General features: G+C 41.6%; 1 protein-coding gene and 1 non-coding gene across 6 annotated transcripts in view; both read right to left on the bottom strand.

Moving 5' to 3' along the window:
- Positions 1 to 23,428, bottom strand: part of LOC137103763 (synaptic vesicle glycoprotein 2C-like) — a 40,372-nt gene extending 16,944 nt beyond the window's left edge. The window contains exons 1-4 of one of the 5 annotated variants that reach the window (XM_067484396.1): positions 23,217 to 23,424; positions 13,678 to 14,535; positions 3,699 to 3,879; positions 672 to 823 (exon numbers count right to left, since the gene is read on the bottom strand). In XM_067484396.1, the coding sequence (XP_067340497.1) occupies positions 672 to 823; positions 3,699 to 3,879; positions 13,678 to 14,284 (940 nt within the window). In that variant the 5' untranslated portion in view covers positions 14,285 to 14,535; positions 23,217 to 23,424. The other 4 variants (XM_067484397.1, XM_067484398.1, XM_067484400.1 and 1 more) reach the window with 4 other exon arrangements.
- A 2,841-nt stretch (positions 23,429 to 26,269) lies between these two features.
- trnad-guc (transfer RNA aspartic acid (anticodon GUC)) lies at positions 26,270 to 26,341 on the bottom strand. The gene has a single exon. It is a non-coding gene; the product is annotated as a tRNA-Asp (tRNA).
- Between the last annotated feature and the right edge of the window lie 1,133 nt (positions 26,342 to 27,474).

Raw genomic sequence — 27,474 nt, 5'->3', positions numbered from 1 at the left:
GCCATTTCCATTTGCAGTAATGTTTAAACTAGTGATGCAATTGATTCTTGACAGTGGGAGACGTCTCCAGTGTGGAGCCTGGGTCACTGCAGCTACATTTTATCCTTACTGTACCTTGTAGATGTAATTTCAGCTTTTGTATACTGTGTTGTAATCTGTTTTTCCCCCATCATGTTTTGCACAGCATGTATTTTACTGTATATTGATATATAAATATGTACAGGATATAGGTGTTGAACTCCTTTATATGCTCATAATATCACTGATTTGGCACAAAAAGTTCAGTTCCTGACTAATCCTACTCAGCCTGTATTCATATGTTCTTTCATTGTCTGTGGTTAAACCATTCTGTTTACAATGAGTTTGAAATAGATTGAAGGACCAGTTCTAAATTTCGGGGGTGTTCCTTTAAGCACCGGTCAGGAATTTTTTTTTTTTTTTTTAACTACAACTAAAGACATATTTAAACCCAGTCCAGGCAGAAGGAGGTTTAATGCTATTAAAATACATTTACTCGTCAACATCACCAAGTTTAGCAGTTTCTTCAAATTTGTGGACACATGAAGAGACGATATACGGATCACTGTAATGCTGTTAATATAAAAAGCTAATGACGCTAATGACTCACTTGTGCTATTTGGCACTGACATCCGGTCCGAGCTGTCACTCACCGTAGTGTGGGATTATGGCCCAGGCCATGGCTGAGGCGTAAATTCCTCCGATCATCCAGAACATGCACAGCCAGCTCAGATGCTCTCCTCGCTTCTCCCGGGCCAACACCTCCGCAAAGTATGAGAATACTATTGGTACTGCTCCACCAATCCTGCAAATATGTTTTGTTGTAATTAGCTATGTATGCTTCAGCAGCCAGACTTCATTTGTCTTACATTATGGGGGTGATGCCAAACACTTATAAGCATGGAAAACAGATTTATGGCTACAGAAAACTAAGTCGGCAGCTCTGTTTGCACTTTTTAAAAAAATGAGTATCATTATCCCACGTGACAATATACTGTTAGCGTGTCACTGTCACTGCAGTTCCCTTCTCGAGATGCTAGATTTCAACTCATTTTAACCAATAAGGAGTTTCTAAGTTTGTAAATGAATCCTAATTGTTTCTGCCTATTTTCTGTCCAATGCAACTTAATATTTGTTTAATGAAACCCCGCTGTTGTCTACTAAACCAAGAAAGTAAAAAAATACACTGCAGTTTAGGACAAAGGATGTTACAAGCAATTTAATTTAATTTCTGATGATCTTCCTCTTCCCATTTCCTCAAAGTTCCTTTTCACATTATGGCACAGAATCAGAGGCTTTTAAGTAACAGTTTTCATTATAAAGACAATATCGTACATCACATACATTCTACTTAAATAATTACACAATATCATGATAAATAGCTGCACTGCATCAGCAGTGGCCCGTATGTGTCTGTAGTGACTCTGCCTGGGTTTCACAGCTTCAGTGTTGAGCTACTATAGACAACAGTGCAGGGGAAATTACAATGGATGTTGTTTCTTTTTAACTAATGGAGCCCATTTTCACTGAGCAGATTTAAATACCTCTTCCTTGATTCTTTAATCGACATTATTTCTCTTAAAAGTACTTTACATTTACATTTTTCTCCCTGTACAGTAGTGTGCATTAAAAGTTTCAAGTATTTTTTTTCCCCATGACCTTTGGAGGGAAGGGTGTTCTGGGTAACCATTGGTTGCAGAGGCCCTGATGTGCACACAGGGCTGATTGCTTAGGACTCGAGTTCAAAACAAAACAAAGAAAAGGAAGAAGCACAGCAGAAGATGGAACAGTTAGAGGAGAAGCAACTGGACAAGGTTAAAAACCACATATCCACCTCATCTGTTTTGTTCTCCTCTTCTTTGTATGATTGACTGCTATGATTTGTTTATGGCATTTTGTCTAAAAACTGTAAAGTTCCCCTGCGATTGAAACCTAAATCTGCGTGATGTGACAGAGTGGTGCTGAATCTCCTTTTCCTCTCAGCAACAAAGTTAATGAGGTGAAGAAAATCTTAATGAAACAAGCTGAATCGATTTAATTGGGCAACAACACTTGAAGTTGGATCATATTTCTCTCAGACACATTGGTAAAAAAAAAGTCTAATAAACTAAATCTTCCCATGAAAATCCCACTTCACAAATCCCACTACAGCTTCAGAACAGTGTTAAGTGATTTATTCTGTTACACTTCCACAAAAATGCTTAATAATCCTAATGATAAAGTATACACACAATCATAAATCATAAGTGAGCTGAGCGCACAGTAAACTAGAAAACCCGTTAAGATACGGAGATGCAGTGGACATTATACATTCTCTCTTATTCCGCAGCCTGAACACAACATTTTGTTCCTCTTAGAGTACAGTCAGACTGCAGGTCTCAATGCTCAATTCGTTTTGTTTTGCTGAATCAATTTTTTTGCACGGCTGTTCACAATATCGTTTAAATGTGAAATACGTCAGACTCCATTGGGAACTGGTCCTGACAAAGTCCGACAAACTTATAAGGAAATGATAATGAAAAGGAGGATGTGGAAAAAAAGAGTGTGTATTCTTTTAACAATGGTCTTTGATGGAGCAATAACTGTCCCGTCTGTACATAGATGTGTGTGGATGTGACGTTGGAATCAGGAGTGGCGGGAATGTGACAGAGCAGCTTTACAGAAACAGATTTCATCCAAAATATCAGGTTGTCAAGACAAACCTTTAATCACATCTGCCAGCTCTTCTCCGCAAGACTGTCGTGCAAAGCCACTCATCTCGATGACGTCAAATTCGGATGCAATGCGTCCTGACTGTTCAGACTGAGGTCGCATTGGAAAACATCATATACGTATCTGATTTAGGATCACATTTTAAAGTGGTCCACATCTTATTTAAGGATAAAATCAGATTCCGTGTCATTCTTAAAAATCAGATCTGGGCTAAGCTCTGCCTGCTGACAGAACGTAGCTTTAGTTTGACAGCTGTGTTTTAAATCAATTGCATGTTTAGTTTAGTGTACATGACTGCACCTTATTGTCCAAGTGCATGAAAAATGCATATTATACTACATGAAGGATCAGGGCATCAGTTCTTGCAGTAACAAGGAATTCCAGTAGTTGTGACCTATGAGTGATTAATGATGTCCACGTCTTACATGGACATCATGGTCCATGTCTTACACTGAATGTTTCTGGTGACATGATGCTTCTGTCAGATGAATGACTGATAGTTCATGTCGTAATCGTACTGTTACCATTTACATATATACTTTAAAGTATGTTTGTCACAGTAGCCTGACCTCTGAGCTGGAATTGACCTTTATCAGTCTGTATGAGTAAAATGTCAGATCCCTGAGATGGGAGGGCCGGACACTAATCAAGGATGTGGGCAGCCAAGCAGACCACACCAGCGTTAAAACGCACAGATGCTCATTTACTGCGCTTCATTTCTGCAAACGTTTCTGTTTAGCTTTGTTCCTCCCGCCCCCGCTCATGGGACTAGGATGGGCTGGTGCCAGGCAGTTAGAATAACCTCCTGCCATGAGCGTTTGAGTATGGAGGAGGCAGAGACGGCGGAGGACCTCGGTGGGAGGACAGATCAGGCTGGAGACGGAAAAGGCCTCACAGGGGGGTGGACTATGGGGGGGGTGGTGTGTAAAGCGGGAAAATATTTTGGAAAATGAGTTGAATAAACTCACCCAAAGCCGGACAGCATGCGGCAGAAGAGGAACACACTGTAGCCTTGGACAAAAGAGGAGAGGAAGGCGAAGAAGCCGTTGACAGACATGGATATCAGCAGGCACTGTTTACGGCCCACCTTGTCCGACAGGCCCCCCCAAAAAAAGGCTCCAAACATCATCCCCAGATACACAATGCTGCCTGGAGAGAGAGAGGCACAAAAAGCTGTAAATGATCATAAACATCTAGAGTTGCTGAATTCACATTATGATGCTTTGGAAAAAGTCAGAGTTACAGTATATGTGGATGCATTAACCCAAAATACACACACACACACACACACACACACACACACACGCACGCAATACAGTATTCAAATAGTGTTACTGTTTCTAAAATATACTGTACACTAACCTCTTTACATGTGTCACCAACAAACATGGCTGATAAATCATAGGACTTTACATAGACCCCCCCCCCCCATTTCATGCACAGATGCTTATTTGAAAAAACCCCAAGTGAAAAACCTGGAAATTGTCACACACTAAAATAATTTCAAACAAAAATTGCTTCCAGTCGCCATTTGTTAAAACCAAATGCAAAGCTTTTTAGCTCTGTTTTGGTCTCCACCAATTCCTGAGATGAACATCTAGCTTGTTAACTGCCACAAGCTTCACTAAGTTCGTCACATTTTCTCTTCGCCATCTGGTCCAATTGTGCAATTGTCTTGATGAAAGCGGCGATAATAGTAAAGTTGAAATGCTTCTAGAGCTATAAGGGAAACTGCAGAGCCATGTGAAATTAAAACGCTCAGCACTATGTAAAATAATTCCCATAATTCACCTGCTACAATGTTTTCTTTTTTGAAGGTTTTGCATTAGAAATATGCTTCATAAACTAATGTGAAGAGGAGTTGACAGCACTTTTGGGGATCTCAGACTCATTAAACAGCGCTGGCTAACTAATAATTTTAGTGGTGTTCCTTTTGACCGCAGTCTCATAACAGAAACCACCTGATGGGCTGTGCAAATCGTGGAAAGAGTGCAAAGAGCGAAGCGGAGCTTTATGAGAGTGGAATGAAAGAGGACGGGGCTGAGCTGAGTGGATCGATCCCGAGTCTCAGGCTACTGCTTCAGCTTAATTTGCATGTTGTAGCTTTAAGTAAATGATCAGGGTACTTCTACTACTGTCTACACAGTAAAGCTAGTGTTGCATAGCTTTAGCCCACTACTCTCCATAAAATGTGTTCATTATGCATTAACGAAAGACGCTGCACAGGGTCCAACGTGAGACTTTTCGTGCCGTTACACTGGTATCACACCTGCAGATCTCAGTGGTCTATTATTGCACTGGACACACAGAGCTGTAACAAAAGGAACGCACACACACATCAGCTGAAGAATTAAGTGGTGCTTTCCAAGTGCTTCGGTGGTGTAACAGAGCTCAGAGTGAAATTGGTTGTTGTTCTCTGGCTATCGGCAGAACACTGAGAGGTCACATTAAATGTGGGTCTGTATAAACAGCAGAGCTGCGATCGATAAGTTGGAGCACTACAAAATAAAAAATAATAAATAAAAAAAAAAGGACTGCAGATCCACTTGACTTTGTTTTGACTGGACTGAAGGTTTAATTTTCCATTTCCTTAAGCTAATTATGAAAGTCAATATGTCTGGTTTGAAATCCAGTCCTCGGCAGCCACAATCGGTATCTGATTACAAGCCCATTACATGATAAAACTCAAGTGTATAAAGGATTGAGTTACAACAACTGCTGTGAAATCTCTCTCGTGCTCACTAATGTGCTTCATTTTGCATGGGAGGGGCAATACACCGACGAGTATCTACTATACAGTACTAATTTAATATGGCTTCAGTAATCACACCCTTTAAACCAAATGCCGTGTCTCCCGGGTGACAGACATTCGCCGGCAGTTTAATTCTCTCTGATTAAAATGGCTCTGTAAGGTAACCGATTTCTGCAAGTGGCTGCTTGGGGGGGGGGGCAGTTGCCCTCTCAGCCCTGCTTTTAACGTCCCGGCATTTGTCTTTTGCTGCTGCTTGTCCGCAGGAAGTCTGGGTCATTTCTCTCCAAGTCCCCGGGCGCATGCGGGACAAAGGAAAGACGATGGTGGTGGTGCAGAGGGGTGGAGGATGTCAGCCTAGTATATAATCCACTTTACTCTCTATGTGCTAATAAAAATGCTAATGCGTGTGGAGGGTGAGACGCGATTGTTTGACGAAGCAGCACCAGGAAGAAGTCCTGCAGAGGACCCCCCCCCCTCGCCCTCTCTGTGTTGGATGTGATGGGACAGATACGCCGAACGCTGAGGGTCTTATCAAAGTACGCAGACATGATGTTGAGAGCGAGCGATTCATTACAGGTGACAGCCACTGCAGAGTCCTATAAAGAGAACTACACAAGGTCTAACTTACAAACATCAAATTGAATATCAGAACTGCTGCCCAAACTGGTGCCATCTTTGGATTGGTGTAGCTACACACAAACAATGGGCCTGAATGCAATTTCTGAGGAAGATGCTATCGGGAAACACTAGCTCATTTGTTTTATGGCTCCCCTGACTGTGGGTTTGTATCTGTAATAAAGGGGGGTGGGGGCGAATTGGACGGAGAATGGATTTGTGACTTCCTGCAGGGTTCAAACTCGGGTCAGGTGAAATAAACTCCACTTGTCTTAGGTTTGCAGGGTTTTTATGTAAATGAGTACAGTCGCAGTAGCTCCACTGCTTTAACCTGAATTAAAAAAAAAACAAAAAAAAAAGGAGGTTTTACACCTGCTATCAACCTCAAACCTATTAGTCTTTTAATAACCTGATTAACAGTGAAATATCTCATTGTGAAAGCTGCACTACTCACACTGTATAATGGTCCACACATATTGTATTTACAGCCATATAGTAAGTTAAATACAGTCTCTCCCAATCGGGGACTGGTGCATTGTATTTATCAGCGGAAGTTTGGACTTGATGATGCTACTGTACATATAAAATTAAGGGCTCAGTATAATAATTTATTCTGAGACATCCATGTTTGTATTATTACAAGTCTGTCCAGCTGTTAGCCAAATTAGCCAGGAAGCAGGGTACATCCAGGGCAGGCCATCAGCCTGTTTCAGCTCTTTGTTCCTTGCAAAAAAGTTTTCAAATGAGAATAATTCCGATTTATTATATCTTAGTTGTTTTAGTGTGAAATACACGTTTTGTTATTAGATGGAGTGGGTGAAGGAGGAGGTAAAGATATGAAATTAATGTGGATATTTTGACTTATGTTGTCTTTAGATACACTAATACATTTTGGACAAATGTGTATCTGTAATATAGCAATGCAATATGGCAGGATGCGGCTTTGGCCAATCACATGCATTCCAGTGCACATCCTTGTGGGTTACTTTCTAATTTAGACACTGTATTTCTCCTGCTTGTGAAGGACCACCATGAACTGAGCCCACCTGCCCTGCTCCCAGCCGTCACAATCTCGGCTCTTTTAAGGGTCCACTGTGCTGCTTGTTTTATTTCAGCTAACTCTTGCCATCAGTCTCCATGCATGCTGCTTTTTCTTTCCTTCACTAATTAGCTCTTACGTGTAATTCTCTATTGACACCTTTCCGCCCCGCCACCCCCTCCTCGCCGCCTTGCTTGATGCCTTCCTGGCACGGATGAGAGGAGAGCACAGGCAGACAGACAGGCAGCAGCCAGCAGAAACAGGCGCTAATTTTCTCAGCGGGAACATCCAGGACATTAAGCAAGAGCTTCAGGTTTTCACCAGATGAAGGAATTCCCAGAGGACCAGGCTGTGATTGATAGGTGGGTTACAGCAGGGAGTGAGAGGGGGAGGCAGAGCGGTGCGGGAGGAGCACACCCCCGAGAAGAAAGCACATTGCTGTGGAAATAATTACATCAACACCTGCTGATTTGTTTTTGTAATGGTGAAGTTCGGTCTGAGTTCGTCTACTGTACATTTTCTCAGTTCATGGACCAAAACAGACTCAGATTGTTTAACTCCTGAACAAAGACCGGAAACAATTCCTCCACTTAGTTAATAAAAAGAAAGAACAGTGTATAGAACCTTTTCAATTATTTACTAATGTTAGCATCACTTTGTTCATTAAAAGGAGGCAATTTTTTAGTTTGTTTGTGTTGCTGCAGAGTGACAGAAAAGGGGTAAAAGAGGAAAAGAGAGGGAGGTGACACCCAACTAATACACAGAATAAAGTATCTGAAAAAAAATAACATGGGAGAAAGCAACTTATTTAGACTTCACCTTGTGTTAGTGTGAATTTCACTCAGACGTTTTAAACAATGAGGCAGCATCACTTTTTATTCAGCATTTTACTCTGCTGCTTGTCTCCTACAGCCAGAAAATAAGGAGTTTTGCTATTTAAAATTTTAAACTAAGCTAATTCAGCAGAGCTCTATAATGAAAATATAAATCAAAAAGTTTGAATAATAACTTTCTCACTTATCTTTCTGCTCCTCACAGTATTTTACAGCTGCACTTTTTTGTTCTCTTCTGGATTTTTCTGCCACAGGTCACCAAAGAGGTCACAGGTCACCTGTGCAAGACTTTTTAAAATTTGGATGCCTTTTCCTGATGCAGACGTCCACCATTTTTTTTTTCAAAGCTTGGGACCGGCGCACAGACTGCACTGCTCGTGCAACCTCAACGGCTAAGGTTGGACAGTTTGGGGGTTCAGGGTATTGTCCAGAAACACGTATGGTCATGTGATCACCATCCCTTTTTGTAAATCCTTCATTTTACAGATATGTGTTTCATGTATTTAATTACACTTTTTGCCAGCAGATTAACAGAGAGACCTGCTCCTTATTCATGTTGCTCATTCAAATCAGTACACCGCACAACAAGAAACACACAATGGCGCAGACATTCAGGTTTTAGAGTAGAGCCACAATGATCTGTGATCTTCTTTGTCAGAACAGTGAACAGATGAATAGACCCTGAGGTGGAGCTTTGTTGTGAAAAAGAAAAAAGTGAGGAAGACCGGCGATGCAGAGATGTAACAAACGTTGTTTTCCTTGGATTTTTTTTAATTAGCTCACCTTGGGCTACATCAAAACCTGTCACTGCACTGGATTGATTTACTTTAGCTGACAAGGGTGTGTGTGATCAAAGTTCATAAAGGAACCGCACAAACACAGGAGTAAAGATTGGTATTAGTTACACAAAGCACCACAGATCTGACCCTGATGCAGACTTGCGCCTTGAGGTCTTCACCCCGTGCTGCACCTGCAACACGGCCTCATGCCAACATTACCCAACATCCTCAAACCTGCAGACAAATTAAATTCAAATGGGATGCAAGGAACAAAAGGAAAGGGAAGCAGCTCTCTCTCTCTCCAGGGAGGTACGTGAGCCAGTCTACCATGGCTAAACTGCGGTGAAGCACAATGCTGCAGAGATTAACTCCAGCCCATATCTTCAGATCGCCTGCCCGGGTGTGAGACACAGAGAAGCTGTGAGAGAGTGTAAGAGAGGGATTACAGCAAGAGGGTAACTGAGAGGACAGACAAGACCACAAAGAGAAAAAGCCCGAACATCCCATATCTGAATAGCATCTGATCTTTTATATTATAGTACAGGGAATGTCATATAATGGCTAAAGGCCCCGCATTCGGTTTCAATAAGACTAGAGAGAGAAGAGCTAATAAAGCACGCTAATGAACGGATTAGAGTTATCTCTGAGGGAACTCGAAAGATAAGAAATGCAAATGTAATCTATAATTTTGCCGCAATTTAATTACACTTTAAAGGTTCCCTTAAATTCAATTAGGGCACCTTCAAATATGTGGGTCTCTATTATGTCGTTTTATGCAGATAGCGTTTTTTACAACTGCAAATTATGTTTAAAGCAGCGTTGGGAAGATCCGGTAGAAAGCTGCAAACTGTTGAACTGATACATTTCGAGGTTGCATTTTACTTAAGAATATCATCATTTCATTGATACAAATGATGCGATGTTGTGAATTGTTTCATTGCAACAAATAAATAGAATGTGACATTTAGCTTCAAAGCGAGTGCTTTAAAAATGATGGAAATGGGTTTTTTGGTCTCTTTTTAAAAACAACCTGCTAGTTCATCATGCAACATCATGAATGCATTTGAGGAGAGGCACTTTAACAATCACGATACGCCCACGCTTACGACGGCAGGCTTCAGGCCTCACCTTTGGGTTTGGCTCTTCTGAACAATATTTGCCCCTTAATTTCCCAGTGGGTTGACGCTTGCTCCAGTTTAGTTTTTTTTTTTAATCATCCAACCAGGACGTTGTCCTTACGGTAACTTTGTTACATTCGAGTGCATTTAAATCCAACCATGTTTTTCTGCCCTGTTACGTCATGCGTAGCCTCGCGGACACACAGACGAGAAAAGCATGAACTGGCCTTCAGGCTGCACTTGGTCACATTAACGTGAGCATGTTAGTTAGCGCACTTCAATTTAAATGTCATTGGTTCTTCAAGTGTTTAGTCATAAACAAACCTACTGAGCAAATTAAACTTTTGACCTGGGGATGAAGCTTTAGATTGAAGGTTGGGGTAATGCTAAAGACATTAGAATTCACCCTCAATCTAAATAAACTGTATGTAGAATAATATAGAATATTATTGTTAATATTTTAGGCTAACTACATCTTTTGGGCCAAACTGACTAGCATGGCACACATACAAGTGCTCACTCTGATTACACCTTTGAAAGTCACAAACTGAATTTGTTCCAGTCTCTGGCGTTCGCTGTCCTGAACCCAGAGCTACATTCCAGTCAGACATGATCCACACAACATTCACCTTACAGTATCTATCAGTTTGCTACTTTGGATAATCTGCAACTAGAGTCATGATGGATGTTAAAGTTCTATTTAATTTAGCCGGTTGTGTTCCTCTGCGTGCATACCGAGGTTTGTGCAACAAGGAATAATATTATGCGATTCTAATAAGCTCAGTGCTCAAAATCGCTTTGTGCTTTAACCAAACTGAACTGTGCATGTTGACCTTTGGGTTTTATTATATTTTTTCTCTGCCAATTTTCGGCGTCTTCCCGTAGCCAGAGGTTTCCTGAGGAGTCACAAACCTTCACCGAGTACCTGTGGTAAAATGGTTACCGTGAAAAATGTGTCCTGCAAAGCACGACTACAAGTGAGCATGTCCACACACATCTTTTATTTATGCAATATGTGAGTGAGTTGGTAAAAATGACTCATTCCTTCTATTCTCTCCCTCCTGTCTCCCACAGAGAGATGAGTCACAATACGGGTGAATTCTGGGTGAATAATAAATCATCCTGCTCCCCCAAAACAAACAAGGTAAGCATTATATTTTCGGTTATGTAACCACACAATCATATTGTGAGAAGACAAAAAGTCCAGAGTCTTTTCCTTTTGATAAGTGACTAACACGTTCATTTAACTCTGAGCATCAACACTCTACATTGAGAAAAATGTCCTGTGCAGCTTTTTTTTTGAGTCAGTGAGAGAAAAATAATCAGGCCGAACCGCACACATTTAAACAGACAAACACATTAGTAGCTCACAACTTTCCTCTGGTGCGAGAGAGATCCATTTAAAACACCTCCCACTCGTGTATCCAAATACCTGGTGCCATGACAACCTGCCGGCAGCTCCTAACGCAATGAAAATACAGTGTCACCCACCAGTGCTCTCCATGTCATAACCAACACACATCATTAGCAGCTTGCAGGCAGGAAAAATCTGTATATTTTGCATAATCCTGAATCACTCTCTTCCCAGCAAAGCAAAGTCAACTTTCACTTAAATCCACGGCTTCTGCAGCAGCCGCTAAATCTCCGAAGTTTCCAAATTTACCATGTCACTCCTCCGTAACATATTCAGGACCTTTTTAAGTGTGTGACAGTTGCGCTGTTGTTGGTAATGAATCTAAATCTCGGCGCAGACTCACGACATTGAGGCTCAGAATATGATGAAGTAAACTTGCTTTTAGCTTCCACTTCCAGTCAATCAATATACAAATTACCGCAGCTCTTTTTCCATCACTACTGTTTTCCATCATGTCGTGTTTGGTTGGCGGTTTAAATACACTATAATCCAAACAGATCAGTTTATTCCTGTACACGAGGTTTTTAGGTCTGATGGTTTCTTAAACCCCCTTCTAAGATCCACTATACACGACTGAATAAGCTATAACCAAATGTAAAAGGTGAGGAAATAACATACTCTGGTTTGACACAGCTGATAACATACGCAGTAAATACTGTCTAACGTTCCCGAAGCTGTCATCACTTTGCATCTGCAATTAATGGAAGAGTTTTAGTAATGGCAGCGTGTGTCTACTCCTCCGGCACGCAAATATGATAAACTAAGATTTTAAACACAGTAAATCTAATATTATCGTGCCAGTGTGAGCACTTAGCTGTGAGTATGGCTGTAGAGTATTGAGCAAGTTTTGCAAACTTGGTTTTGTTTCATTTCACACATCGAAAACGCCAAGCAAACTGAAATGCATTACTACAAGTAACGAGAGAATATTCAGAGTTTGGCTACTTCCTTATAACAGTGGTGATCATCAGAGCATGTGCATGAAAAACTCTGTCAGCAGATGCTGAATGTAACAAAAATAAGGAATAAGAATCCATCCATCCATCCACCCATTGTCTGTCACCGCTTATCCTCTTTGGGTCACGGGGGGCTGGAGCCTATCCCAGCTGCAATTCTCCATTCTTCTCCCCACCAGCTGAGGCTTCCCACCAGTCTGTTCCACCTTAGTCTGTCTCCAGCCCCTCTTGTATTTCTGCTCCTCAGCTGGCACCGGTCATCACACCCGAGTCACATCATTCATCCATTCTTGTTTATAAGGACTTTCATTTCCATGGCTTGTTGCTAGTGTCTCCCCATGTATCCTGTTTTTTCCCTATTCTCGTTCGTTTCCCGACCACAAGCTTGCTGTGACCCTAGTGCGTTAGTTTGGCTGCGACGTTTTGTTAGTTTGTTATCGGAGTGTGTCAGTTTAGTCGCAGAGTGTGTTAGTAAGTTTTGGTTATCTTATGTGCCTTGTGTCGTTTTTGCCTCGTTAGTGACTTTTTGTTAGCATCTTGTGCTTTTATGTTCACCTATGTGTTCACCTACCTCCTACTTTCTGTAGTGAGCGTTTTTCTTTGTATTTATTTAGCTTTTCCTCCTAGGGAGCTTTTTCTGTTTATTTGATTTCCTGTACATTCAATTTTCTATTATTGTTAATAAATCTGTCTGCTGCGCTTCCTGTCCTGTGTCGGCTCTTGCTAATGAATCCCGTGTGCGTGTTGGCTTCTTACACCACAAACCTGCAACCTTCTACCTGTGAGGCGCTAACCACTTCACCACCATATTGCCCAAGAATAAGAATCTGAAATTTAACGTAAAAAATAAATAAATAAACACACTGCTTCACACTTTGTAAATAAGACAGGCCATCGGCTTATTTCAGCCAGGGACAAGGACAGATCACGTTCTCACAGCTCCAGAGTTCCCAGCTCCCTAACAGCTCCCTAAACCAAGCCCACCCAGGGGGAAAATAAACCAGAACTTGAACTTAACTGGGGAGTGTGAAAACTTCCTTAGTCTACCATGAATGCTACTGAAATGTGATGGCAAGGAAATTCAATGTCACCCTTTTTCATCAGAGTCAGGCCCATTTCAAAGCAGTGGGAAAAGCAAAGAGAAGGACTCAAACAAAAATCCTTCGTGTGAAATTACTGAAAAAAAGAGTTGGTTACAAGTTTCACCTGTGATCACAACCAAGAGTGATGTCATTGTGTGCACGCACACTGTGGAGTACACGTCTGCAGCAAAATCATGGTCACAAATTAGTACCAACGGGTGATTTGTTGTAAGAACAGAAGGCTCTTGGTGACATTCACCTTTTTCCCCTATCAATGTGCTTATTTTCCCATCTGATCAACATTGATTTGATTTGAAAAGTGGGATTAGGGAGCTAATCACTGTAATGCAGATCCTTACCGAGCCATCCAGCACCAGAGTTGGGGACGCACATGTCTGTCTCTGCACTGGGCAGGACAAAGCCCACCACAAACACCTCTACACCGTCTGACATTAGCGCCAGCCCGAGTACAAAGAACAGCTGCCACTGGAACCTCCCATGGCTGCACTCCTGCATGATCAGCTCATACTGCTGGGCCAGCTCCTCCTCATCTGCCTGTCTCTCGTTTTCCAGCTCCTTGCGGCTTTTGAGGCTGTCAGAAACCGGCTGGCCAAGAGCCACCTGTCCATCTCGTGGTTTCCCATCGTTGTAGGCAGGCACGCCTTGGTACTCCCCCTCATAGATTTCATCTTCATCGTCGTGACCCTCCGTGGCATCGCTCGAGGCCCCCTCCTCATCATTGTCTGCGTTGTCGGCATAGCGCTCGTCTTGCCGAGAGTAAGTATTGTAGTTGCCGTCTTCCTCATCCTCGTTCTGGAAACGATTGTAGCTGCGATGTGTGGAGTATTCATCTGAGGCACGATCAACAGCTTTGCTGAGATTTTTGGCAGCTTGCCTTTTGGCTTCTTTAGCAATGTCCTTGGCACCTTTGGCCAAGGAAGTCCTGTTGTTGTGTGCATCATCCATCTTGGCACAGTGAAAGCTGGCACTTAAAGTCTATTGAGCTTTTATTCCACCAGTTGCAACAAATGCAATCTTATTATATCACCTTTGTGGTCTTTAATCCCGAGACAGAGCAAGACTTAAGGCAGGTTATTCGTTTTGAAAAGCCAGTTAGCTGCCGGGACACTAATGATTGAGTAATGATGCGTAATTCCACCGGATGGGAAATGAAGATCCTCAGTTCTGGTCAGAACTCAGTGGAAGAGTCCGTCAGCCTGTGGGCACAAACAGAAAAGAAAAAAAAAGCAAGTTTAGCTTGATTAAAAGCTGTCTGCCACAAACAGTTAACTGCAGTTCTTCTTGGCACGTTGAAAAGAACATTTCGACACTGACAAAGCAAGATGCCTCATTGAAGCTGTGTGGAGAGGGTGCTTTACCGAGAGGGGAAAGCAAGGGAAAATAATTCACTGAGAACAAACTGCGCATCATGAGTATTTTCAGACTGAAAGTCAGATGATATTTTACTTACACATAAACTCTGTTTGCAGTGAGAGCTAGAATTGCCCTATTTGTTCTTTTCTTCAATCATCAATGGTTAATAATTATTATTATAATCAAAAAGCAGTGAGTTGGCATAAGCAGGAGAAAATACACCTTTGAATGTAACAAAAGGCAATTCACAAGCTACAGCAGGCTCCAAAAAGGTTGGAATCAGTAAACAGTTTTACAAAGTTAAGATCATCGCAGGGCTTTCAGATGGGGACTGTCCTACTGTAAATTACAGCTCTATAGGTCGTCTGTTGGGTGATTCCTAGCAGCTATAGTGAACATGATCACAAAGTATTTTACTTTTGGGAGAGGGAGGAGATCGCAATGGACGGTCGGGCTCAACAAAGCACAGGACAACAGGAGATCAGAGCCTGAGTCCAGTGTGAAACAGCTTTTTGCTGCTATTGTAACAACATGGATATTATAGTTTATAGCAAAGGACAACATTTTTACCAAACCTAACCATGTTTATTTTGTGCCTGTACTAGCATTCCAGCTTGTTTTGGCTGTTTAGTTTAAAAAAAAAAAAAAAAAAAAAAACACTGTTATGCCATCTCCCATTTTAGTGAAACTGTAATGATGCGTTCACACTAGTGTAGAGTGTTGAATCCATTGTCCAGTAGAAACTGAGCATAGTCACTCAAAACTCCCCACTTTGCAAGAGAGAATCAACAGAACCGAGAAAAGGTCAAAGAAAGCCCCGTTATTTGTTGCCAATTGTCCAAACCTAGTCTTCATTTTGATGCCTGGTGCCAAGATGTTCAATGTCACCTCCTGGCAACAGGGGCACTTTAATAAAACTGTATTCTATGGGTCATATGAGAGACTATACACAAATGACAGTGTGACAGTTTATGTCTGTTTGTGGTATTTTAGATGTAGATCCATTTTAGAAAAGAGGTACACATCCAGCTCCAAAAAAAAAAAAGAGCTAGAGGTTTTATTTTGCCCCACACACTTTAGTCTTTTCAAAACAAGACTGTGAGTAAAGAAAAGACTGATTTTAAAATATGATTATGTGAAATGAATATGATTGATTGTAAAATGCTGTGTACTGCAATGGTGATAATTCTGTGGCTGTCAGCCAAGCTTGTAAACTAACAACCGCAATCTGAGTTGCATTTAATTACAACTCATATCCTTGAAGTAATACTGGAGTATTTCCAGGACTGCGGCACACAAGCTGTGATCCGTCAGCCCTCTGATGTTGCGAGCTCAGTTCATTTGTTATTAGTTTGCTGATGGCAGGACAGCGGTGGGTCTAAACTGCCTTAGGACTGTGGTGAAGCAGCCCTCCCACCTAAAGATTAGACTAAAGAGCTGTATGATCACCATCACTGTACTCATTACCAGGAGCACAGTGTATCGCTGATGACCTATCTGAGCCTCAAGCATCTTTGCTTGTACGTGGTCTCTGAATGCAGGGGCTCACAATTACAAATTAAAGAGCATCAGTGGCTCCTCACTCTCACTCGTAGTGATCGCTTGGTCTAAAACGCCATCATTTGTGATGAGGGTGTCTCTTAAGTTAAGTTTCTATGGGACGATCGCAAAAATGTTTTTGTAGGGGAAGCAAATGAAACCCGATTGTATTAGCAATATGAGGATTTGTTGTTATTTTACATAACTGTAAATGCTGCTAATATGCTGACACTGTAGCTCTTTTAACTAAAATATATTTCAATATAACATTTAGTTTGAAACTACAGTGTTTTTAGGCTTTAGTTTAATTTGGCTAATTAGCTTAAAAACTGGCTGCAAAGTTCTAAGAGTCGTGTTAATCTTCTCATCTCAATCTCAGCAAAAGCATAAATACATTTTAATATTTGTATTTTAGCCACTAATAATCAATCTTGAGAATCTGTAGCAGACGGTCACACAAAATAATCTAATTAGGCTAAAACTGTAGATATGTTTCAACACAGTTTCTTTTTTACTTGATTTATATTGAAATTTTTATTCTTTCTAGTCATGTGAAGGTGCTTATTGTCCTGCTGTCAGGTTTGCACTGTGTGTGTTATAATAGAGTTTTTTTATTCAGTGCACATTTGTGTCAAGTTAAATGGCGCTAGACCCAATTATTCGTGCCTGACATAATTTATTCATTTCTATAAACACATTTACAAATACTATAATATTGAAAACGTTCTTCTGTGACCATATTTTCTGTCCGAGCTGATTCATTCCCGTTTCACGTGTCCAGGTTTGGACCACACGTCAGTCCGTATGGGTGACTCCCCTTAGAGCGTTCTCTACTGTGACACTACCACGGCCCCACAGAAGAGCTGTCAACACGTCAGGAGCCCAGTCGTCTGTCCGCCGCACTGCAGCCTGCACTCACTAAAGACTGCGGCAGCTTTGGGCCCTCACACTACACTCCAGTGCCTTTCAACAACTCAGTCATTGACAGGGTGATAAAGGCTGATACACATGTAGCACTTTGATGGTCAGCTGTTTATTTGACTGGGCAGACAGTCATCTAATTTTCTTGGCTTGCAATCAGTTATAGATTAATTTTTAAATTCTTCATAATTAAGGGCACCTAATAGATTCTCAATATATTTATTAATGCCATTCAGTATTACAGTTTCCTAAGGCCAGCTGTGGCAGGAAGTTACAATGCAGCCTCTCATCATGTACATAAGGCTTGACATGGTAGTCCATTTGCAGTCCCTGGAGAGGGAACCATACACTGAGGCGTTGAGGCTGTGTTAAGTGTCTGAATGGGCCATGGCAGGTTGATGTATAGTGTTTCTGCTCACCTTTGCTCTGCGGCATTAGATAAAGCATCAGTTGGGATCTGTCATTCCAACATTAAGCGTCAGGGTTCCACAGCGATGCAAAGCAGCCCAAGGGATTTTGGTGCAATGCAGTGATGACATGAAGTAGCAAAAGTGTTCCAAGCAACGTTGTGCGTAGCTGGGTGATTAGAAACTATTAGAAATCATCAGCCTCTGGCCTTGGATGCTTCTGCTGTCTACACCAGGCCGACCAGAAAACTCTCATAGCACCTCAGATTCAGAGCAATAAAATCACGTTCTGGCAGCTGTTAAGGGTCATTCTACATCAGCATCCGTGGCATGTATGTATAGGTTTCCTGCAATCATTTGTGTGTGTGTCTAAATGTGAATGTCCTTTGGGTACTGACTAAGTAAGTGCAGACCATTATTCCTATTACAAGTCTGTATGATTTAATTATGCATAACGTAATTCACTTTGTTGCCTTGTTGTCTTCTTGACAAGAATTGATGAAGAGATAAATTCTAATTTGAAACCTATAAAACATTGTTTTTTAATAGGTGAAATAAAAGCAATGCACTGATTAGCCTAGCTTAGCTAGCTAGCCTGGCTCTTTTGCTAAGGTTCTACATGAAGTCATTTAGTTTAACTATTTCATAACAAATGTTTTTGCTTCTAAAGTTTTTTTTAACGAGGAGCACCTTTCTAACCAACCAATCAGAGAATTTCAATCATCTCTGCTTGAATAGTATTTTTTTTCTCTTATTAATTGTAATTTTATAAGGGCAACGGCCTGAATTGGTGTGCAGAGTGTAGCAGAGCTCCACATCATTAAGTTGCATATTGAAGCTTTAATTTGTTTCATTTCCAGCTCTATGCTGTTGTTAGTGCGCTGACATGCAAGTGATATTTGCTGTTACAACGTGGAAGCAAACAAACACTGGAGCAAATTTTTCAAAATGGCGCAGACAAAGATGGCCGACCAATGACCTCAGCAGGAAGTAGTACGTAATAGCCAGAGGATTTTAATCCTGACAGAAGATGGAAATGTTCCAAACACACCAACGTCCAGAAAACGTTAAAAGTTGACCATCCTGTCAGCAGTCTGTGGTGTCTGAAATGTTCTGCTATTCCACCAAAGCATAACTGCATTATTTTTGGTTCTGATCTAAACTAAGATTGAAGGTAAGATAAATACTCATCAGGCATTAATTCTGGTAAAAACACTGACAAACATAAAGGCCTACATATGTTCCTGTTTAGATGAAGAGATGTGCTGCAGTGCATCATTTCCCACACAGTGAACACTGTCTAAAGCTTTAGATTCTGTACTTTTCAAATTGCTGAAAATAGTCTTCAAAAGAGTTCTACAGAAATAAAAGGTGTTATCTGAGTATAAAAGCACCGTGCTTGTTGCAGACCTCCCCAAACTCATTTCCAGCATCACAGCTCTTCCAAGTGAGCATTCGCTGTCTGAGACTAAAGGTCAAACCCTGTGATAAACCTCATCATGTGCTCTGAGAGTTTCTGCACCAAACGGCCAAGAAGAAAATAGACCAGTAAGTCACTGCACTGCAATGCTGAGAGATATTTTTATAATACCAGGTCTGTGTATAATTCCCAGTCCGAATTCCCCTCCTCCATGCTGATCTGTGCTTTCTCTTCTCTAACAATCTCTATAGACATTATTTACTTCTTTCTTTCTTCCCGGCTCCTCCATCCTCTCATCTTTGTCGCCTGCGTGCACCAAAAATTTCAAAGTCACCCTGTTGGTGGTGATGCAAAATATAAAAGCTCTCGCTCCACTGTTGACATTTTCATTATTCACGATAGGCTAACTGTTCTTCTCCTTATGGAAATGGTCATTAATGTTGACATTTAGACGTCTTTCGATGCCGTTTGAGCTTCAGAGATAATTCTTTAAAGATCCAGTCCAACTTCCAGTCCTTTTTTGAAGCCACACAAATTATATTTTTGCACAAAACATAAGGAAGCACGAACAAGGAGGTACTACATTTCAGCCCACAGCTTTGGCCTAACCCCAGTAACCAGGGCAGCCAATATCCCTCATGGCTGCTTTATTTCCTTTTTGATGGCGACTCCTCTCACTTTCTGCTGTGATGCTGTGATTGGGGTTATTATAACACCAAGCTTACCGTGTGACTTTTCGCAATCAGCAAAATTCCTACAAGCTCTGAATCAGCAGTCCACAGAGAGAGAAGAAATTATTTCCTCGCAGTCGTGCCGTCATGGCCCGCTGACGCCGTCCAGCTACGTTCATTAATCACTCACACATACGCGCGCACACACACACACGCATGCAGCAGATACATGCACACATAAGATCCTGTGTCTGCATACGACGTGCTGGTTGACAGTAAATGTAAATTGTGTGTACTGAGCCCTACAGGCTTTCTGCGGTGCCCACAGATGGCTGCAATGAACATTTGCTAATGCACATCATGTGAACAAAGCCACACGCCAAGTTCTGCAGATGCTACACAATTGGGGTTTAGGTTTTGACAGAGAAAAATGCAGGACTTTGCCAGGATACAGCAAAATATGCAATGTGAGGTCTATTCTGATGTGGAAATGTGATGAGCACAGGTGTACGAAAGAGTACGGGATAGAAATTGGAAGCAAATGGGTGTTTTTACTGTAAAAAGGTGTTTTTTGTGAACCCAAAACACAATTTTCCCTAAAGGCTGCAACACACCAAGCTGACAAAGGCAGTAAATGGTTTTGTGGAGTTTCCTGCACTAGTTGGACCCTTTCGTCACACTTAATCGGCAGTGGACCACAACAGCAAGAGAGACCACTCTGATTGACTGTTCAGCTTTGCAAATAGAATGAAGAAATGGAAGACAAACTGATCAGCATGATTCAGGAGAAGCCAGGTCTGTACAACAATGTAACATCACAAGACTTTGCATATATGCAGTCTATTACTTTTCCTTTTTGGATGATGATCACGGACTGTGGCCAATGCTGGTATGGAGAGTTATTCTCTCTCGCACAGCTGATGGCAATGGGCTTGCTGTAATACGCACAACACATTGAATAAAACTAAGGATTAGCCCAGGGTGTAGTAAGATTACATACTTTAACACAAACATTGTGTTGCCCTCATTTGTCTGCAGACATGCGTGAGATCAAGAGCATGAATTTGCAGACTTAAGAGATGGTTTTAGAAAAAAAAAAACAAAACAAAGATTTGCACTCAGGTGGATCTCTTTGATGAAAAACTTGATAAGAATTTAACAGGGCTTGCAAACCCACGCTCTGCATTCCCAGAGGGAGAAACAAGCCCTTTAAACATGCAACGGTCAAGAGGCTTTTGATGTGAACACTCACAGAGCAGAGGAGTCGAGCAATGATCACGATGTGCCATAGAGCTCAGAGATCCGCTGAACAGAAGGAAAGAGGCAAAACACACACATGCACTGCACACAAGGGAAACTACTGATGTACATGTACAAACAACACACACAGCTGCATCTGAGGCTGTGGCAAAAACAATTCTGTAGTTTTATATTTTTTTAATATGTCACTGTTTTTATCATAAAAAGAGAATTGGGATGAATTATTTAGACCCTTTCAGAATTTAAGGAATAGTTCAACATTTCTTGGGAAACACACTTCTTTGTCCTATGTCTATACTGTAATTAGCTTAGCATAGATACCAGAAACAGCTAAAGTGCTGAGCCTGTTCAGTCCAGACATAACCAAACACACCTACAGCACCTCTAAAAAGGTGTGCTCAGATAGAAAGCAAAACGATTTTTGACTTTGTGCTGTTAAACAAATAAATGCATACAATAATCGACAAACTGTGTGCCAAAGTGTTTGTGTTCCTCAGAAATCACCAAAAACTCAAGTCCAAGCAATAAACACACATTTTTACTCATGTTCCAGCAGTTTCAAGTCGCTAGAAGCCTCTTTCATTGTCCTACAGGTGAATTTGTGTCTTGTTGCATCCTCGAATTCTCTGTGAGCACACACTAAAGCTCACTAATGGACATCTTATAGTATCTTGTTGGTTTAAGCCGTACAAAATCAACTGTTTGAGGTTTTACATGCAGACACTTGTGCAACTTTTTCAACTAAAAGCACAAAGAGGTTCTCTTAAATTTAAATAAAGCATGTTTTTCAAAATGTTAAACTTTCACTTTACACTTACACGTTTTTTATTGAACACCCTCAAATATGCTACCATGTAGTCCAGACAAAAAAACTATTTAATGCAGTTGAGGTGTCTTAAGGTGCATCCAATTAAAAAAAAAAACTTGATAGTGCTGCCATCTAAGCTCTATGTGGACATATGATTGACTTAATTATGTTAACCCCTCTTTCCAGGCCAATAATTGGCTTACAGATTGCATCGTGACTTTATCCCCTGGCCCTCATCATGATACAGGGTGCAGACCCTTACAAGCCAACCCCTTCATTTGTGCGTATAGTTTTGTGTTAATAAGAGAAAAGCTGGGATAGCACCCAATAGAAACTAGCAACAAGCTGAATGGATGCCTGTGTTGTCATCTGCTGAGCCAAAGCAAACACTCAGGTATATGGATATATAATGAAAATGTCAATGGCTTGGGTGTTTGGCAAATATCTATTCAGACTGAACCTGCAGTCAGAGAGCTGCCTTGAAGCAAACACCTGCCTGCTCAGCATTTCTACACGTTTGATCTTATCAAACCCACTATTCAATTGCTCTTGGAGCAGCTCTATGCAAAAAAAAAAAAACTAATCTGACTCATCTGTCACTTTCCTTCTCTTTGTTCCACACTTGCAACGTTTCCTCCTGCAGCCTGCACCGCGGCTCTACGGGAATAAGCACAGCCCACAGATCACGAACAGGAAGCAACATCAATCACCACCGACTTTTTTTGACGCAAGTCACGTCCCATAATTAAATTCTGGGCTGTCCTGTTGCCCGGGAATCAATCGTGCGTGTGAGGCGGCTGCCCAGTCAGTGCGCTGTACAGTGAGACGGCTGTCCCCGCACTGCATCGACTGCACTTTTTGCCTCCTGCGTAATGGATGGATCTGTTCTCTGTCTATACGCAGCTCACTGCAGATCCACTCCTGCCTGCATGAATGTTGGTGCTCGGTGGACGGGAACGCTCGGGGTTGCCTCCTGCGTGCGTGTGCATCTACTCATCTTTCCATGAGCACTTATCACGTCAGTATGGAAACACCCCTACTGGAGCGCCACACCATCACGCTTCTGCAAGATCCGGAAAGACACTGAACGTCTGTTTAAAATCTGCAAAATGCCGTTTTTGTTGTTGTTGTTGGTTTGTTTTTAGCTACATCCTTTAAAACTTTGCTAAAATTATATATTTTTTTCTCATTAATAGGCTGTGATTAAAAGCACGAAGGCATATAGCCTCGTGAATTTAGCTCATGTGAATTTGTTTTTCTGACAACTCTTAGAAAGTTCCCCAACTTTTCGTCAATCATGCGCACAGCGAATTTATTCAGAATTTTATTGCCACTACAGACAGAAACGTTTTTAAATGACCAGGTGGAGTCGACATCTCCCGTTTCCATTTTGCATCCCATGTTAAAAGATCCAAAAAGGCGCACACTGATAGGATCCACCAACCGAGTGAAGCAGAAGTTCCACTTTAGTATTTATAAAGAAAGAAAAAATACTTACATTGCACAGAGGAGCACATGCATCGTACCGAGCTCCGTGAGTCGCCAAGCGTCTGCTCCCTGGTTCCCTCCTCTACACAGCAGCAGAGGTTTTAGGCATCGCGCCGAGATTTCTTGTCTTCTTCGATGCAGCGGTTTCTCTGCTGCAGTCCCAGGAAGGCGAGAGAGAGGCTGAGAGGCAGAGGGGGAGGTGGGAAGCGTGAGTGTGATGGGGGGAGGAGGAGAGGACAGGAGGGACGGGGGGCTGGAGTAGACTGAAATCAATAGTGGGCCCGTATCCTCCTCCCCCTTCTCTTCTCTTGTAATGAGCATTTGCGTATCATGCAGTGTAACTAAGAGTTCTGCTGTTTGAACACTTGATGTTGCTGAAGAGGAGCAGGAGAGAAAAGTTTACCGCTGTACTAATACTGTAGGATTACATTAAGCCAAATGGTACAGCAGCCTGTTGCAAGTGTATAGTTTGTCAATTTATTACCATTATGGTTTTAGGAGTTCACAAAAGAGACTTTTTTGCTTGAGAAAAAAAAAATGAAATCAACTTATGTTAAAATAACATTCAGTATCCTCTTCATTTTGTCCAAATTGACCGGATCTTACGGTTGTATGCAATAGCTTTAGCATTAGCATAACATTAGAACTAACAAAATCTACAAAGAAAATAGGTTACAATTCTGCCATAGAAGCCATTTATATTACAGCACAGCAAACCTTATTCATCATTTTTTGATTAGGCCATTGTCCGTATGTAATAATTGACACCGGAAGTTAAGCCGCCCGACTTCGGGCAGCTTTGGGTTGAGAAATGCGGAAGTGCAAAAAAGGTCTAAAAACATAGCTTGACATGAAATAAACTAAATAACCATGCTAATTCCATACTTCATCAAGATGTTTAGTTTGTTAAATATGAACTCACTTGCACAGTTGCCGGGGATGTTGCCTGGAGGCCTTGCTAGCATGTTAGCTCCATCTTGTTTACATTAAGCGGTCAGAGTTCAAAAGTCACAGCTCTCTGATTGGCTGGAGGACCAGCGATGTGATTGGCTGAAACGGGTGTGGTTTTATTTTAAATATTTATCTATCGATCTACCCCCTTCAGGGGTCACCGTACGTTGATTTGGCATGTTTTTTTATGCCCAAAATTGATTTTGCAAAAATACAAATTTTATTTACAATGGATCTAAATTTGTAAATCATAAAATACAGATACAAATATTGATTGCACCGAATCAGCTCTATACAGCCACATTGTCAAAATCTAGATTCTTTAGCTAAGATGCATGAGAGGAAAGCTACACAGCAGTGGGAAAAGCTCCACACGGACCCCAGCCCACAGGCAGGTTTTACCTTCTGAGGGCCACACCAGCACCCTCTCTGCACGCTACAAAAAAAAGATGACAAACTGTTGGTACTAGTAAATTTGTGCATCACAGTATCTTCCCCCAAGGAAATATTATTTCTCCTCACTGCCAACAGAGGCCCTCATGGTTACTCCCTCTCCACACTCCACACGCTCACCTGTCTGCTATCAGCCAATCAGTCATCTTGGTCTCTCACAGTCATACTGGTATCTAGGTCTAAGTACTGGTCAATTTCTCCCAGTTCTTCACCAGATAATCTCTCTTATGAACAGATAATGCGAAAGAGATATTCATCTCTTTGTGGTCATTTTTTTGTTTATTTTTTACTTTGATTCATTATGTCTCAAATAGAGACATGAATGTTAGGTTAATTGGTGACTCTAAATTACTAGTAAGTCCGAATTCAAGTGTGGATGGTTGTCTGTGTGTATTTGTGTGTCTCTGTGTTGGCCCTGTGTTAGACTGAAGACCTGTCCAGGCTGGAGCCCACCTCCAGCTGGGACTGCCTTCAGCCCATTGTGATCCTGATTCAAGATAAGCATTTACCGATAATGGATAGATGGACTGTACAATGCAAACATCTCTTATAATGCTTTGTAAATAAGAGAAATAATGGTGCAAATAAAAAGCAACTTGGCACAAGTTGTTACTTATACTTAGACGGTTAATAAGCTGAGGTGCCTTCATATTTTTTCCATGGTGGGGAAATTGTCATAAGGAAAGCTTTGCACTTCTCAACCCAGTGTCTTTGTACTGTTTTTTCCTTTGGAAGAAGTCACTACCAAATAGCTCCTAATAAAGTTTTAGACTAATGTTCAATGCGGATGTCTCGGCAGAGAGAGTAAGCAATCCCACCCAAAAAGCCATCCTATTTCTGCATGGCTAGAGAAGGGCCATCATGAACTGCAGTGAATGAGCACTCTTCTCCTCTGCTCTCAGAAATAACCATTAGGGGAGAAATCTCAAGGAGTGAGGAAGGAAGCCCGGAAGGATGTCCCTCTTACTCTAGTCAAATAAAAATGCGGATACATTTGCATTTCTATGAAGCAGCTGTTGTCTTATTTGAGGGTTGAAACGAATTAAACCAAACACACACACAAACACACACACACACACATTTGTTTTCCGTTTTACAAATAATGATCTGGACAAACTTATAAGTCAACAACTAATAGTGATATCTCTTTGTCTGGCACATTTTTTCTTTTGCTTTCTGAAGCTCCAACCACAGTCTTTGATCACTCCAAAATGTGCTTATCCAAGTAGATGAGTGGGTGGGTGCAGCGAAAACCATTGAAGACAGAGAGGAAAGTGTATCCTCTAGTTAACCAAAACCACATTGTTAGGGATGGACATATAGTGGAGAGCGCATATGGTAATGCTGCTCCCACATGATAGCGATAACTACACCTCCCAGGTAGTCAGGGTCCTGTTTTGCTGTTTAAGTGCTTCAGCTGTCTGTCAGCTTAAATATCTGGTTAAATTCATTCATTTTAGGTTTAAGAGGGGAAGTGATTGTTTTGACTTGAACTGAATCACACTTTGCATGTTGCATAAAAAATGCCTCAGACAGAGCAATTATTCGTGTTGCACACATATGTAACAGTGAAGGTTTTTCTCTGCATTTCATAGCAGTGGGCAGCCCCGTGAGGCGCGCGAGGAAGAGACAGGAATAAATTAAAAAGGTTAGTTTGCACTCCCCGTCGGGGAATCGAACCCCGGTCTCCCGCGTGACAGGCGGGGATACTCACCACTATACTAACGAGGAAATGCTCGAGCGGCGGAGCGCAAACGGAGTTCTTGTTGTACACTTCTGCTTCAGCTGTAACACGGAAATTTCCCCACTGCGGGACGAATAAGGACTCATCTTATGTTACATCGATCAGCCACAACATTAAAACCACCTGCCTTATATTGTGTAGGTCGCGCTTTACTGCCCAGGCGGCTCTGACCTATCAAGACATGGGCTTCACATGACTGAACGTGTTTCTCTGTCACATGTCACCAAGATTTCCGCTGCAACTGGTCTAACGTTGCAAAGCGGGGGCTATCATGAATTGGATTCCCATAGTGCACCTGGTAGGTAAACAACACACGTGCACCCACCGTCCACATGATTTCAAGGGAAGCATGATTCATCAAACCCGTGCACCTGCTTTGAGACAACCATGTGCACGTTGGAGGCTTCAGCAGTGAACTGTGGTCAGCGACTGTAACTCTGCCGCGCGTTGTGATGCAGTGTGTGTTCCGACAGTTGTTGATCAGAGCTTGCAAATCTTTCAGCACTTAGTGCTACGCTAGCTCTTATGTGGCATTAGACTAGATGCATATTAAAAGGTCTTTGAGTTACCAGTTGTCATTTATACTCGCCATCACAATTTGTCGATCAGATCCTTACTTGGCCATTTGTCCTGCTTCCTTGTTTCACCTGCTGTCTATTCTATTCAATCCCTTTGACAGGTGTCATTGCAATATATCTTATTCACATCAGCTGTCTGTGGTTTTAATTCTGTGGCTGATTGGCACCGTGAGCTGGGCACAGATCTCACAATCCATTCACATTTGAAAACTCCCCATATTACAGCCTTTGGGTGAGTACACTTCGATAATACAGTGTTTTTGAGCAGTTTAGCTGGATGTGTGATATGGAGTTTAATTGATTTCTAATTATACACCCTGGTGGGCACGTAATTCAATGCATAAAAAAAACAAAGGGGGTTGTTAGTGAGATCTGCAGTGCTTTGTTTTCCCTTTAATTACATACTCCACCCATCTCCCTGCTCATACTTTGTCACACACACCTTTGGAACATGTATTTTCAAAGTACAGGTGAATAGCTTTTACAAGAACGGCTAATTCTTACCAACTCCATTGCAGGTAGGATGTAATGTAGCTAACATC

Source organism: Channa argus, chromosome 18 (assembly GCF_033026475.1).
Source record: "Channa argus isolate prfri chromosome 18, Channa argus male v1.0, whole genome shotgun sequence".
Lineage (NCBI taxonomy): Eukaryota > Metazoa > Chordata > Actinopteri > Anabantiformes > Channidae > Channa > Channa argus.
Note: the sequence above shows the minus strand (reverse complement) of the source record. Positions and strands in the feature narration are given on the sequence as shown.